This window comes from Rhincodon typus, chromosome 3 (assembly GCF_021869965.1).
Source record: "Rhincodon typus isolate 14 chromosome 3, sRhiTyp1.1, whole genome shotgun sequence".
In the NCBI taxonomy this organism is placed as follows: Eukaryota; Metazoa; Chordata; class Chondrichthyes; order Orectolobiformes; family Rhincodontidae; genus Rhincodon; species Rhincodon typus.
In genome coordinates this window covers 82,859,321-82,876,296 of record NC_063334.1, presented here as the reverse complement: position 1 = coordinate 82,876,296, position 16,976 = coordinate 82,859,321, and the positions used below count along the sequence as shown (strand labels likewise).

The following is a 16,976-nucleotide window of genomic DNA, read 5'->3' as shown; positions in this document are numbered from 1 at the left end:
TCTGAGGAAGGGTCTAGACCCGAAACGTCAGCCTTCCTGCTCCTCTGATGCTGCTTGGCCTGCTGTGTTCATCCAGCTCTACACATTAGTGAACTAGGTGTGTTTTTGGGACCATCAACAGTCACTACATTTTTATTGAACTCAAATTGCACCACCTGTCATGATGGGATTAAAACCCCTGTCCCTAGAACTTTATCCTGGGTCTCTGGATTACTAGTTCAGGGATACTGCCACGATGGCACTGCCTCCCCTGATTGCTGTACTGTATTACCTCTTCCAAACTGCTACCATTACAGCCACAGAGTCATAGAATCCTACAGCATGGAGACAGGCCCTTTGACCCAAACGGGTCCATGCCCGACCAAAATGTACATCCATGCTAACCCCATTTCCCTGCACTTGGCCCATATCCTTCTAAACCTTTCCTATCCATGTATTTGTCTAAATGCCTTTTAAATGATGTTAATGTACCCATCTCAACCACTTCCACTGGCAGCTCATTCCATATGCGTACCATCCTCTGTGTAAAAAAGTTGCCCCTCGGGTTCCCACGTATTCTTTCCCCTCTTACCTTAAACTAATGCCCTCCAATCCACGATTCCCCAAACCCAGTAAAAAGACTAAGTGCATTCACCCTATCCATGCCTCATGATCTTATACACTTCTATAAGATCCCCTCTCAGTCTCCTAAGTTCTAAAGAAAAAAGTTCTAGGTTGTCCAACCTCTCCTTATAACTCAATCCTTTGAGTCCTGGCAACATCCTTGTAAATTTCTTCTGCACTCTTTCCAGTTTAATAACATGCTTCTTGTAGCAAGGTGACCAAAACTGAACACAGTACTCCAAGTGCAGCCTCACCAACGTCCTGCACAACTGCAATATAACTTCCCAATTTCTGTACTCAGTGCCCTGACTGATGAAGGCCAGTGTACCAAATGCCTTTTTCACTGTCCTGTCTATCTGTCACTCCACTTTCAAAGAACCATGCAGCAGCACCTCCATGGTCCCTCTGTTCCACTACACTCCTTAAGGCCCTACCATTCACCATGAAACTCCTACCGAGATCTGGCTTTCCAAAATGCAACAACTCACTCTTATCTAAATTAAACTCCATTTGCCATTTCTTGGCCCACTTCCCCAGTTGATCAAGATCCTGCTGCAATTTCTGATAATCTTGCTCACTGTCATCAATACTACCTACTTTAGTGTCATCCACAGACTTACTAATCATGTCCTGTACATTCTCATCCAAATCATTGATATAGATTACAAACAGCGATGGACCCTGCACTGACCCCTGAGGAACACCACTAGTCACAGGCCTCCAGTCCGACAAGCATCCTTCCACTTTACTCTCTGCTTCCTACCATCAAGCCAATTGTGTATCCAATTTGCCAGCTCTCCCTGGATTCCACGTGATCTAACCTTCCAGAGCAGCCTACCATGTGGGACCTCATCAAAGGCCTGACTGAAATCCATGTAGACTATGTTTATCGCCCTGCCGTCATCAACCTTCCTGGTTATTTCATCAAAGAACTCTAACAAATTTGTGAGGCATGATCTCCGACACATAAAGACATGCTGACGGATCCTAATCAAACCCTGTCGTTCTAAATGCATGTATATCTTATCCCTCAGGATCTTCTCAAGTAACTTACCTACCACAGATGTTAAGCTTACTGGTCTATAATTCCCAGGATTTTCTTTGCAGCCCTTCTTGAATAAGGGTACAACATTCGCTACCCTCCGGTCTTCCAGGACCTCACCCATAGCTAACGATGATGCAAATATATCAGCCAGGGACCCCGCAATTTCTTCTCTAGCCTCTTGCATTCTTGGATATATCTGATCAGGACTAGGATATTTATCCACCTTCATACATTCTAATACTTCCAATACATCCTCTACTGTGATATGGACTGTCCCCAAGATATCGCCACTAACTTCCTCAAGTTCTCAAGTCTTTCTGTCTTTCTCCGCGCTAAACACAGAGGACAAATATTCATTGAGGACCTCGCCCATCTCCTGCAGTTCCACACATACATGTCCACTTTGGGCCTTGAGGGGTCCCATTCTCTCTCTAGTTATTATTTTTCCTTTAATATACTCAAAGAATCTCTTTGGATTCACTTTAATCTTCTCAGCCAAAGCTATATCATGCCCCCTTTTCGCCCTCCTGATTTCTTTCTTCAGTAAACTCCTGTATCCCTTTTATACCTCCAGGGATTCCCTCGATCCCAGCTGCCTGTTCCTGAGCCATGCCTCCTCCTTTTTTCTGGTCAAAGCCTCAATATCTCGTCATCCAGGGTCCCCTACTCCTGCCAATCATGCCCTTCACCCTCATGGGAACATATAGACCTTGAACACTAGCTATCACATTTTAAAGGCCTCCCACTTGCAAGAGGTCTCTCTGCCTGCAAACAACTCCAATCAACCCCTGCAAGCTCCTGTCTAATTCCATCAAAATTCACCTTGCCCAATTTAGAACTTGAACATGTGGTCCAGTTTTGTCCTTGTCCATAATTATTTTAAAATTAATAGAACAATGGTCACTGGTCCCAAACTGCTCCCCCACTGTCACCTTAGTCACCTTTCCTGCCCTATTTCCCAAGAATGGGTGGTGTTTTGCCCCTTCCTGAGTAGAACCCTCTATATACTGCTTGATGAAACTTTCCTAAACACATTTAACAAATTCCACCCCATCCAAGCCTTTAACGCTAAGGCAGTTTCAGTCTATGTTAGGAAAATTCGTTCAAGGACCTACTGACAAGAATTATCAGTGTATCAAGTAACCAATCTTTCATATACAGGAGAATCCATTTCTCAAATATACATTAGTATGATTTTGTAATATAAAAAGAAAACCATGAAAGTGACTCAATGTTGCTTGGATTACACATCATCTTGTAAAGCCACAAAGAAACAGAATTATAGCAACTCACAGGATTATGTTCAGCACAACGTTTCTTTTTTTGAAACTGCCAGAATGAAAATATTTCTGCTTTCAAAATATAACTATTCAGGTAGCTTGAAAACGGCATGTTTGAATTTTTTTTTGTCTGGTGATAGCACAGTATTAAAACACCTGAGATTTCAGGGGGACTGGTTTGAAAACATATGAAATAGTTCTTACTTTCTGTTCCCTGCTAGGATGACAAATATTAACCAGTTTTAAAATGGATTTCTGTAAATTTAGTGAAGAGGCTGAAACATAATTTTTCTATTGTTTGCTAACATTCAGGTAAATGCGATTTTCATTAACATCATGTCATACCAAAAAAAGAAACGTGATCATGTAATAAAGATTCCTGGGCTGGAATTTTACCAGATCTTGGATCAGTGATGAAAACCAAATGCAGTTCAAAAACCTGTGTTGTGAGGCAAGACTGTAGAGGGGACTTCACCAGTGGTGCACAATTAATAGGCATACTTTGAGGTCAGAGAACGTAATTGAGGGCATTCATAATGTGATTTTCCAACGCTATGTTACAGTAACAGTTTCTTTTGAGAGAGAAGAGAATAGAACTTGAATGGTAAGAGACTGCAGAATGCTGCAACAGACAGGGATGCGGATAAAAGCAAACTATTGAAAGTGCTGGAGCTCTGAAATAAAAACAGCAAGTGCTGGAGAAATTCAGCCACTGTGGTATTCTTCTCTGGAGAGAGAAAAACAGTTAACAGTTCAAGTCCAACGATTCTTCTTTGGAACTGAGGGGTCTGTATGTCCTTGCACGTGAATTACAAAAAAAAATCATCATGCAGGTACAACAGATAATTAGGAAGGCAAACAGAATGTTGGCTTTCAAAAACAAAGTTGTTGGAAAAGCTCAGCAGGTCTGGCAGCATCTGTGAAGGAAAAAACAGAATTAACATTTTGGGTCTGGTGACCCTTCCTCAGAACTTGAATGTTGGCTTTTATTGCAAAGAGTTGGCATAGAAACATAGTCTTGTTACAACTGTACAGGACAATGGTAAAACTGTGGAGTACTGCATCGGCCTTCAGTCATCTACTTTGAGGAGGCATAAACTTATATTGGAGGTATATCAGTGAAGGCTCACTAGGTTTATTCCTGGTCGAGGAAAGGTTGAGTGGGTTGGGCATGTCTCTCACTGGAGTTTAGAAGAATCAGAAATAATTTTATTGAGCTGAATTCCATATCTGAAAATTGGGAACAAGGCCACCTGTGCTTGGCAGTCTTTTAATAGCCGTCAGGTCTTCAAATGGCTTCATTGGAGAAGAAACCATACCTCCCAGATCTTTCAGTTGATTCAATAGCAGGCGATAACCACTACTGGGATTGCAGGTAGATCGCTGAAGAATAACAACTTTGGAGCCCAGATTGCAAGTAAAGTCAGAGGTCTCACCACAGCCTGACTGACACACAGATAGAGGATCAGTTCTCATTACACTAGTTAGCACCAGTACCTCGGGAGGCTGGGGCTTTCACAACAGGTTGTTGCTGACAATATTCAGTTTCCTGAAACCAGGTCTTTTTTTTCCCAATGGGACTGATAGGTGCACATATACATTATTAGTTGCAATCAGGTGACAGACATGAGTTGGCCAACCATAACCAGCTCCTATGTCTCTGCCTCTTGCCCATATTATATGCTCACTTCTCATGCAAGCAGAGAAAAAAGATGAAGATTAGTAATGACTTGTATGTATAAGGGGAACAAAAAAAACTTTGTTATATGGTGATTTTAAGCCATAGTAATGGGGTGGGCAAAAGGGGTGTGTTGGCATGATTGGCCATAGGACAAGGATTAATGTGAGTGGCGGATGTTCAGATGGAGATAGCAAGATGTATTGTTCTAAGAGGCTATGTGCAGGAGATTACTGGGAAGTCAGAGTGCAGGCCTCAGGGCCTGAAACTGCCATTCAACAGGTTCTGAATCTTCTTCGTGCAGTGTTTCAAACCCACAATTGGATCTCCAGTTAAGAGTGAGAAAGGTGGAGCCTTCCCAGGTCTCCCCTCCTTTCCTCCAATTGTTGTTGCCTCAAAAACCCAAGTCCACTTGACACATTCCAACCAACGTCAGAGTCCTTTTCATTGCAAGTTCTTTCTATATAAGTCCAGCTTGTCATCCTATGTACTTTCTCTAATTGGCTGGAGTTTTTGGAGATGAGATACTGATGATATTTCACAGTTAATGAACTTGGCTAAGCCCACTGCAGAGTTCAATAGATTGTGAACCCACTAATGATCTTGTCCTTACAACAGAGACTGAATTGAAATAAAATGCTGTCCATTTTCTCTAACACCTGCCCTACGAACTTCCAACTTTGCATTCCCAACTTTTAGATACATGTCTGCATGAGCTTTATTAAACATTACTTATTATACATATCTTTTGCCAGTTCTTTTTGTTTTAAAACTTACACTTAATAGCATTTTTGAACATTATTTCACAAAATGTCACACTTACATGCATTATTTAGCAGAATTCGAGGTACCAGGCATTCCTGAATCATAAGCATTTGTAGTAGTAAGTACCAGTTGCAGTTGGGTTGCGACAACAACAATATCAGGTATTGCTCGACTGCAATTTTATCCCATGATGTACAGCTGAAACACACATCAGATTAATATTATAATTTAGTCTTTAAGGAAATGAGTATCGTACAATGTAATAATGAAATTAAATAACAATTCTTTCAAATATTTCTCAATCTTTTCATGCATTCTTTTGGAATGCATATCACAGCTAATTGCTTTTGAAGATAATGTCAAATGATTTACGATTGAAGTTCGAAGTTTATGTAACATTAGGTCTACAAGAAAGACAGAAAAAGAACATACTGAGTGAGATGAAAAGAATAAGTGTAGGCCTATTCCTTCTGAAGTTTTCAGCAGCTACTGATAAGATGTTCAAATGATTGAAGTTTACTGTGCAATACAATGAGAATGTAAACATGTACAGAGCTGATTTTGAATAAAAAGGAACACTATTGAAGAGTATGAACAGATATGCTGTAAACAAAAGACTAAAATAATTATGTGAGAAACTGAATGGCATTAAGAGTAAGGGACAGTATTAAAAAGAGACTGCAGATGAAGGATCAAAATTGCCCTTGTTTGAACATCTCATTTATTTTTGCACTGCGGACGAAAAAATGGGAAAAGATGTTTTAAATTATTAAATTGTAGAAAATGTTGTAATTTCAGAAACATGTTATTAGAACTCATTGAGAGTTCTATATACAATATTTATTGCCTTCCTCAAGCAGTGGGGGAAGATGCGAGATATATTGGCCCTGTTTGTGTATATGCATGTGTTCAGGTCAGTTTTTCTCAGAGACAGTCCTTTGGTTTTATAATCGACCAGTTGTGCAGATTCAAGGGAGCTGAATACAGTAACAACTTTTTGACTTGTGGCTATGGCTTTCATGGGGACAACTGAAGAGAAACATCCAGACTGTGAAGGGGAAAGCACCTAAATCTTCCTCTCTCTACTGTGTGGAAGAGCAACTGAAAATCTCCTGGTAGCTGTTCCCACTTACCATTTCCCTGCAATGTGCCCTTTGCAAATTCTCTTGTTGAAAGGAAGAGGAGATAAGCCATTTTTAAAGACAAATCATCAACCAGTGAATAAAAGTCTAATAATTGGCATAACCTACAACCTATGTCCTCAAATATTTAAAATGTATCAAAAGGAACTGAATAAAAACATCTCATTGACATCTGTGACCTGACTTGGTGTTGAAGCTATGCTTCTACCTTTTCTCCCCTTCCCCACTCATTAGACTTGTGCCCTGTCTTGTCTCTTTATGTACCTATGTGTGTATGGGAATTATAAAAAGAGGTACAGTTAAGTCATAGACAAAACTGTGGCAGATGGATTGTCCATTTTGGATGGAAAAAAGAATATGGGAAGGTACTTTCTAGATGATTTGAAGTGGATGTCCAAAGAGACTTGGAGATTCAGGTGAGTAGATCTTTAAAATGTCATAACAGGTACAGAAAATTATCAAGGCAACTATTGGAATGCTGGCCTTTATACCGAGAGGACTGGAATACAAGGATGCAGGAGTTATGCTGCAGTCATACAAAACCCTGGTTTGACACCACTTGGCATACTGTGGGCAGGTCTGGGCACCACACCTTAGGAAGGATATATTGGTCTTAGAAGGACTACAACATAAGTTTACAAGAATGATACCTGGACTTCAAGCATTAAGTTATCAGGAGAAATTATATAAGTTAGGTCTGTTTTCTCGAGAATTCACAAGGTAAAGGGGTGATCTGATCGAAATCTTCCAAGAAAATAACAGGGAAAAACATCTAGGGAGAACATTCTAAAAATTAGCGCCAGACTGTTCAGGAGAGATGTTAAGAAGCATTTCTACATACAACAATGGCAGTTGATGTTGTTAATCAGTTGTTAATTTTAAATCTGAGATAAAAGGTAAAGCTGCCGTTGTCTTACCAGGCCATATGACTTGTATCCGATTAGAAAGAGAGACGATTGGTGGCAGTTTAAGGAGTACCAGGCCTGAGGCAAGGGGAAGAGGTTGAAAAAGAGAGTCCTTCATGTTAACTTCAGCCAGTGCAGAAATTGAACCCAAGCTGTTGTCAAGACTCTGTATTGCAAACCAGCCGTCTAGCCAACTCAGCTAAATAGCTCAAAAACTGAGGTAGATAAACTTTTTTTTAAGCAAAGCTATTAAGGGATATGGAGTTCGGCCACAAATCAGCCATGATCTCACTATAATCAAACAGGAACCGGGACAGTTTGGTAGCACATGAAGCTGTAGGCTGCTTCTTTAAGTCTACCTTCAATGGTCGGACTGCTGTTTCTGCCAGACTATTGCACGATGGATGGTATAGAGATGTTTGAACATGCCAAATGCCATTAAACTTCAGGAAATACTCAAATTCCCTGTGGTAAGTGGTGTCCCATTGTCCGTGACTAATAGTTCCGGGAGTCCATATGTTGTGAACGATGCTTGCAGCTTTTCAATTGTCATCCCTAAGTTTTATGAATGAACTCTGTGTACGTTCAACTACTTTGAATGGGCATCCACAATGACCAAGAACATTGAGATCATGAAAGGACAGACATAGTCAACGTGTAACAGAGTCCACAGTTTACCTGGCCATTCCCCCGAATGTGGAGGATGGGTATTAATTTTAGTTCTTTTTGGCATGCTGGGAACTGTCTCACCAATGCACTATGTTGGCATCCAATCCTGGCCACCAGGCATACTTCTCAATTATCACATACTTCTTCATCTTGGAAACCCCTGGATCACCCTGGAGGAGTTCAGCCAGTATCTGGCAGTGACCTTTGCTTGGAACAATCACTGTTGCTCCTCATAATAATATATGATCCCATATGGTGATCTGGTCTCGCCAGGTCCAGAAAGGTTTCCATTTTGATTGTGATGCAGTTTTGTTTCTCCTATCAGCACCAGCTGTTTTAGTTTTGCCATGATAGGATTTTTTTTGTGTCCACAGTTGGATATTGTTAGCGGTGACAGAAAGGAGGTCCAGAAAGTTTAAAGCCAGAATGAAGTCTTCCAGGGAAGGTACCACCAGTGGGGTATCTGCCACTGGGAGGCAGCCCAAGGCATCCGTGTTGGCCACGTGGCCTCCCGGACGGTGTTCCAATTTGTAATTGTACGCGCTGAGAATAAGGACCTACCGCTGAATTCGACCTGAAGCTAAAGGCGGCACGGCCTTGTCTTCTTTAAGTAACCCCAGCTGGGGTTTGTGGTCTGTTACTATTACAAATTTACATCCATTAAGGTATTGGTAGAACCTTCTCACTCCAAAGATGACTGCCAAACCTTCCTCTTCTGTCTGAGCTTATTTGTGTTTGGCATCAGCCAAAGTCCAGGAAGCACATGCTATTGGGCATTCCTCTCTGTTGGACCACCAGAGAGACAACACAACCATGATACCATACAGGAGGCATCGCATGTTAGTGCATCTTGCTTGGAATCGTAATGGGCCAACATCTTAGATGAAGATAGCTGGCTTTTTCACTTCCCCAAAGGCTACTTCTTGACTGTGACCATTTCTAAGGCTGACCATTTTTTAGGTGTAAGGGTGCCATGATGGGGGCCAGGTTATGTATGAATTTTCCGAAATAGTTCACCAAGCCAAGGAAAGACCCAAGTCTAGTACAGACGTGGGAGCCAGGGCACCTTTAATCACCCTCACTTTATCTTCCAATTTGTGTAACCCAGTCTTGTTGACTCTGTAGCCCATGTAGGTCACTTGGGGTGCCTGGAACACACATTTTTCCCGTCTAATGCGTATGGCTGCCTGGGAGAAATATTCAAGCACAATGTCCAAGTTTTCAAAGTGCTCTTTATTGGTCTTCCTGGTTATTAACATGTCATCTAGATAAATGGCAACCTGGGGTAGTCCTCTAAGCGAGGGATTGGGTATGTATCCAGCTATGAAAAGTGGTGTACAGTTTGCTTAAAATCCCACAAAGGTCAATCGACCAGTCAGGCTTCACAATCGGTACGATGGGTGCTGCTAGTTCCACAAACTGTACAGGTTTTATGATTCCTTCATTTTCCAGCCTTTGCTTTCTGCCTCTACTTTTGCATGATGCAAATAGCACTGGCTGGGCCTTGCAGAATCATGGAATTGTTTCCTGGTCAACATATTAAGGGCTAAATCAAGCCTCAGTGGTTTACAGGATTTAAATGCATGTAATGAATCTCCAACTCAGCCTCTTCACTACACATATGACAAACCCAAAATATAATCTAAAACCATGTCTTCCTTTTCATAATTCACAGCATATATGATTTCAACTTAAAGCTATATATTGTTCTTTCACTTGGAAACCAAGTTTTCAAACCACAATGATACACCCTCATCACGCTTCAGAATCCCTAGTCTCTGAGCCTGCCTTGTAGGCAGTTTCTTAAGTAGCTGTTCCACTTCCACTGGCCAGTGGCAATCCCTACGATGTTAGTAGCAGGCAATTTAATGATGGCAATGCCATTAAATATCCAGGGGAAATGAGTGCGTTATTTCTTGCTGGAGAAGGTCATTGTCTGGAACTGTTCAGGACTGTCTACACATGCACACAGGTTAGTTCAGAATCTGAAGAATCACAAACGACATTGAATAATGTGTCATCATCAGCAATCATCCTTATTTCTAAGCTCATTATAAAAGGGAGGTCATTGTTGAAGCAGCTAAACTGGTTGGGCTGAGGATACTATACTGAGGAACTCCTGCAGTACAATTCTAGAACTGGCATGTGTTATGACGATGCTTTACATTTAATATTTCTTGGAGGACTTAAATTTTGAACAATTTAGTTGAAAAAATTTAGTTATCTCCAGTCTGTGGAAATATCTGGAGTGGTTTCTTTAAAAGAGGTTGTTGCAAGACATCAGAACTATTTTTAACAACATATGAATGTAAGAACAAGGAGTAGGAGTAGGCAATTCAGCCCCTCAAGTCTGCTCCACTATTTGATATGATCATGATTGATCTCATCTCAGCCTCAACTCCACTTTCCTGCCTGATATCCATCAGCCTTCAGCCTGTTGCTAATTGAAATCTGTCAATCTCCTTCTTAAATTTACTCAATATCCCAACATCCACCACACTCTGGGGTAGTGAATTCCACAGATTCACAATCTATTGAGACAAATAATTTCTCCTCAACTCTGTTTTAAATCTGCTACTCTTTATCCTAAAATGATGACCCCTTGCACTAGATTGCCCCACAGAGGAAAGGTTCTAAGATTAAATAAAAACTGAAAGAACTGCAGATGCTGTAAATCAGGAACAAAAACAGATGTTGCTGGAGAAACTCAGGAGGTCAGGCATGCCTACTTTGTCAGTCCCCTGTAGCATTTTGTATACCTCAAAAGATCTCCACTCATTCTTCTAAATTCTAGAGTATAAGACTGAACTGTTCAATCTCTCTTCATAAGACAAACCCCTCATTGCTGGAATTAATTTAGTGAACCTCCTCTAAACTGTCTCCAAATCAACTACATCCCTTCTCAGGTAAGGAGACCAAAACTGTATGCAATACTTGAGATACGGTCTTATTAATGCTTTGTACAGACGCAACAACACCTCTCCACTTTTGTATTCTATTCCTTTCGCAATAAATGCAAAATTTCCACTTGCCTTCCTTATTATCCGTTGTACATGCATACTAGTTTTCTGCGATTCACGCACGAGGACAGCCAGATCCCTCTGCACTGAAGCACTCTGAAGTCTCTCTCCATTTAGATAGTAAGTTGCCTTTCTATCCGTCTGACCAAAGGATCAACTCAAACTTGACCAATTCAAAATCCATCTGCCATATTTTGCCCCTTCCACCTAACATCCCCAAATCTATTTGTAAAGTCCTATTTCTTTATTGCAACTTACTTTCCCAACTATTTTGGCGTCATCTGCAAATTTGTCTCTGGTAATATCTATCCCTGATTGTAAATAGTTTGGGGCCAAAGGACTGAATCCTGTAGTATCTTGCCAACCAGAAGAAGACCCATTCATCCCAACTCTCTGCTTTCTATTGGTTAACTAAGCATTGAAGTTGCTAAGTTACCCCTAACCTCACGTGATCTTACTTAGTGTATTATCCTTTTGTGTGGCACCTTATCAAATGCCTTCTGAAAGTCCAGACATATTAATCTATAAGATCCACATTATCCACTTGGCTTGTTATGTCTTTGAAGAACTCCAGCAGGTTAGTTGAACATGATTTACGCTTCATAAAACCATATTGATTTGATGCATTGCATTTTGACTTCCCAAATGTGCTGTTATTACTTTCTTAATAAAATATTCTAAAAATTTCCCAATGACAAATGTTAAACTAAAGAGTCTGCAGTTTCCTACTTTCTGTGTCTCTCTCACTTTGAATACAGATATTAAATTAGCATTTTTCAAATCCACAGGAACATTTCCTGCATCCAGCGAATTTTGGAATATTATAACCAGTGGGTCCACCAGTTCTGCTGCCATTTCCCTTAAAACCCTGGAATATAGACCAATCCTAATAGTTCTCCAGCACTTTTTCCTTAATGATGGTGATTCCTTTAAGTTCCTCCCTTTCTATAACCTCTGCATTACCTTTTCCTATTGGGATGGCACAGATGTTGTCCATCATGAAATCCGAGGTAAAATATTTAGTGTCTGCACCATTTTTGCTCTCCAATATTAACTCCCCAGTCTCGTCCTCCAATTCACTTAGCTACTCTCTTCACTCTTATATACATACAGAAGCTTTTGCTTTCCATTTTTATGTTTTGTGCTGGTTTTCTTTCATGATTTACCTTTGCTGTTTTTATTATTTTTTTAGTAACCCTTTGTTGATCTTTAAAATTTTCCCAATCTTTCAGCCTGCCACTGGACTTTACAATATGGCATCCCTTAGTTTTTGTCTTTATGTTAACTTTAACGTCTTTGTTTAGACATTGATATTTTCCCCCTTACACTTTTTCTTCAAGGCTTCTTAGAAATCAGATTACTGATGATAACTGAGATAAGAAGGTGTAGAGCTGGATGAACACAGCAGGCCAAGCAACATCAGAGGAGCAGGAAAGCTGACGTTTCGGGTTGAGACCCTTCTTCAGAAATGGGGGAGGGGAAGGGGATTCTGAAACAAATAGGGAGAGGGGGGAGGCGGATAGAAGATGGATAAAGGAGAAGAAAGGTGAAGAGGAGACAGACAGGTCAAAGAGACGGGGTTGGAGCCAGTAAAGGTGAATGTAGGTGGGGAGTTAGGGAGGGGATAGGTCAGTCCAGGGAGGATGGACAGGTCAAGGAGGCGGGATGAGGTTAGTGGATAGGAGATGGGGGTGGGGCTTGAGGTGGGAGGAATGGCTGGGGAGGCGGGGATGAGCTGGGCTGGTTTTGGGATGCGGTCGGGGGAGGGGAGATTCATCTGCTAATGTGGTATACTGTATCCGCTGTTCCCGTTGTGGCCTCCTCTATATCGGGGAAACCAAGCGGAGCGTTGGGGACCGCTTTGTGGAACACCTACGCTCGGTTCGCAACAAACAACTACACCTCCCAGTCGCGAACCATTTCAACTCCCTCTCCCACTCCTTGGATGACATGTCCATCCTGGGCCTCCTGCATTGCCACAATAATGCCACCCGAAAGCTGCAGGAACAGCATTTCATATTCCACTTGGGAACCCTGCAGTCCAAGGGTATCAATGTGGACTTCACAAGCTTCAAAATCTCCCCTCCCCCAACCGCATCCCAAAACCAGTCCAGCTCGTCCCCGCCTCCCTAACCATTCCTCCCACCTCAAGACCCAGCCCCATCTCCTACCCACTAACCTTATCCTGCCTCCTTGACCTGTCTGTCCTCCCTGGACCGACCTATCCCCTCCCTAACTCCCCACCTACATTCACCTTTACTGGCTCCAACCCCACCTCTTTTACCTATCTGTCTCCTCTCCACCTATCTTCTCCTTTATCCATCTTCTATCCACCTCCCCCTCTCTCCCTATTTATTTCAGAATCCCCTTCCCCTCCACCATTTCTGAAGAAGGGTCTCGACCCGAAACGTCAGCTTTCCTGCTCCTCTGATGTTGCTTGGCCTGCTGTGTTCATTCAGCTCTACACCTTGTTATCTCAGATTTTCCAGCATTGGCAGTTCCTACTATCTCACTACTACTGATGATAACTGCTTGCTTTGTGGAAGACCACTGTTCGGACTGTGCAAAACATGACTGGCTTACAGAATTTCTGGTTTTTATCTAGCTTTCAGATTGGAAGGGCTGCCCACCTGATCTATAACACCACAAGACTTAGGATCGGAAATGGGCCATTTGGTCCACGGTTTCAGCTCCACTATTTAATGAAATCATGGCTGCTCTGCTAATCCTCAACTTTCCTGCTTTTTCTCTCTAACCCTGGATCCCTAACTGATTAAAAATCTGTCTAGGTCAGCCTTAAAAATATTTAAGGACCCAGCCTCAACAACATTGTGGTAGAGTACTCCACAAAGAAATCTGTAAAAAGAAATTCCTTATCTCTGCCTTAAACGTGCAACAGTTATTCTTCCCCACTTCTGAAAATAAACTCCTCTTGTTGTGTTCAAGATGAAACCTACTCTTCTGAAAGAATGGTTGGAGGAACTTATCAATATTGTGATTGCTGAACAAGCTGTGAATGAAATACTCGAGTCAACCTGAGAGATCAGAGACTTGACCATACGTGTCAGAATGTTAGAGTGGCAGATTTTGGAATATTCAACCGTTTATCTTTTTACCTCCAAGAATAACACATTAGCGAAAGTGCTTTTTCCAGAAAGCCAATCTCTTCAGAGAATTCCGTTTCTTCTCTCTTTCCCAGAGGAGTGTATTTGTGTTTTGAGCATATTTAGAGGGAAACACCTTTTTATTTCTAGATTAAAAACTGTATATTAACTAAATATTGCATTTTCTTTGGATGAATTTTGCTTTGATAATAAATAAATAATTTTTGTGTTAAGAGATGTTGTTGATAGATTGTTTTTTTAAAACCTGATATAAACAAGGTATTTAATTGGCTACCTCGTGAACTGGAAAAATATTCTTATTTTATGTTCTGACCCGTGGAATAGTGAGACGTGAGCAATAGTACAAACCTCTAGCCTCAACTATAACACATGACTGACCTCCAAAAAAACATATTCATCTTCCTTTGTGTATAATATGATTCGAACCAGTGGAGAGATTTCCCACGATTCACATCAACTTCAATTTTGCTCAGATGGTAACTGTGAACCATGGCTGGAATGACATTGGGAGCTGAGTGGCTCTGACAGAACCCAAATGAGCAGTGAGCAGGTTGTTGCTAAGTGCTACTTGACAGCACTGTCAATGACCCCTTCCATCACTTAACTGATGATCAAGAGTAGATTGATGGAGTAAGTAGCCATGTTGGTTTTATCCTATTATTTGTGGACAGAACATACTTGATCAGTTTTGCACATTACCAGGTAGATGCCATCATTGTATCTATACTGGAAGAGCTTCACAGGGGCACAGCTAATTCAACAGCACAGATCTTCAGTACTATCTCCAGAGATTATCAGAGTCTTTGCAGTTGCTAGCGTCTTCACCTATTTCTTGATATATCATGGAGTGAATTAAGGTACCTAAGTACAGATTCTTCAGTACAAATTCTTAGGAAATTTTTTTTTAATAAAGAAATAAAAAGTCTGCATTACAGACCTTCAAAATACAATTTCATAGTAGTAAATTAGAAAAATAAAGAAGTTAAAAGTTCAGAATAACAGTTCATGATAATACAATAACAGAAAGGAAATTTTAAAAAAGAGAATTTAAGACAAAGTCCACCTAATCCATTTCACAGCTCGGGGCTCAAGGACCCTGTGGGACAGTGTGGAACCTGCTCCTCTGTTAGTTGTTTATTTGCCCACTACTATTCATTGCTGGATATGGAAAGTCTGAAGAGCTTAGATCTGATTTGTTGGCTGTGGGATCACTTAGCTTTGTGTATGTTGCTTCTATTCTTTGGCGAGCAACCTGCTGTAGCTCCAACAGGCTAACATCACATTTTTAGGTATACCTTCCTGCATCTTTCTCTGAACCAGGGTTGTGTCTTTGATGGCAATGGTAGAGTGGGAAACATGCCAGGCCACAGGTTTAAAAATTGTGCCTGAATAGAATTCTGCTGCTGCCAATGCTTCATAAAAGCCCAGTTTTGAGTTGTTTATTCTGTCCAATCCATCCTATTTAGCTTGATTGGAGTATAATAAATGGAGGGTATTTGCAATCTGGAGAAGGGACTTCATGTTCAACAGAAATGCGTGGTGCTCACTTGCATTAAGACCATCACAGGCAGATGCATCTAGAAGAGGATGAGGTCAAGTAAGTTTTTTATTCTTGCTGGTTTGCTCTCCATCTGCACAGATGCAGTCTGTCGTGTAGGACTTGATCAACTTGGTCAGTGTGGTACCAGCAAATCATCTTAGTGATGGACATTGAAGTCCCATACCCAGTTTACATTCTGTGCCTTTGCTACCCAGAATGATTCTTCCAATTAGTATTCAATGGAGAGAAGTACGGCCATGTTGCACAAAGAGGGTAGTAAATGGTAACTAGCACAATGTTTCCTGGCCCACGTTTGTCTTGATGACACGAGACTTCATAAGATCTAGAGAAAATGTTGAGGACATCCAGGGCAACTCCATCCAACCATAAACCACTTTACCATAACTCTGTTGGGTGCGCCCTGCTAGTGGAACACACTTACAAAACATAAGACTGTAAGATGTAGGACGAGAGTAGGCTATTCAAACCATCAATTTTTTCTGCCATTCAATGAGATCAAGGTTATGATAATCCTTGACCCCACTTTCTGACGTTTTCCCCATAAATCTTGATCGACTTACTGACTAAAAACGTACCCATCTCAGCCTTGAATATTCTTAACGAGACTGCCTCATCAATTCTCTGTCCTAAATAATTCCACAGATTCGCTATGAGGTTGTTGACTTGCTCGCCGAGCTGGCTTGTTCTCGTTCAGACGTTTCATCACTATGCAAGGTGACATCATCAGTGGAACCTCCGATGAAGCGGTGTTATTCTACTCCACTTGGAACTTATATTGTTTGGTCCGTAATGGTGAGTAGTGTCACTTCCGGTTTTGATCTGTATGGTTTTGTATATGGCATATACTTACAGATCAAAACCGGAAGTGATTTTTTAAATCCCATGCTGAATCTGCATGCTAACATTTTGTGTTTCATGTACAAGAACAGCCAGTTCCCTATGCTGCACTTTTATGGAGTCTCTCTCCATTTAAATAATAGTCTGTCCTTTGATTCTTCTCAATAAATTGCATGACTTCACATTTTCCTACATTAAAATCCATCTGTCACATTTTTGCTGACTCACTCAACCTGTCTACATCAGTTTCCTAGATAACACGGTGTAGAGCTGGATGAACACAGCAGGCCAAGCAGCATCAGAGGAGCAGGAAGGCTGACGTTTCGGGCCTAGACCCTTGAAGAAG

General features: G+C 41.2%; 1 protein-coding gene across 11 annotated transcripts in view; it reads right to left on the bottom strand.

The window, feature by feature from the left end:
* The window catches only part of kiaa0825 (KIAA0825 ortholog), a 357,628-nt gene that overhangs the window by 243,738 nt on the left and 96,914 nt on the right, over window positions 1–16,976 (bottom strand). For all 11 annotated transcript variants that reach the window (XR_007261761.1, XM_048595041.1, XM_048595037.1 and 8 more), the window contains one exon: window positions 5,430–5,569. Coding sequence is in view for 10 of the 11 variants with exons in the window: in XM_048595041.1 (XP_048450998.1) it covers window positions 5,430–5,569 (140 nt within the window). In the remaining variant the exon portion in view is untranslated. The remainder of the gene's footprint in view (window positions 1–5,429; window positions 5,570–16,976) is intronic.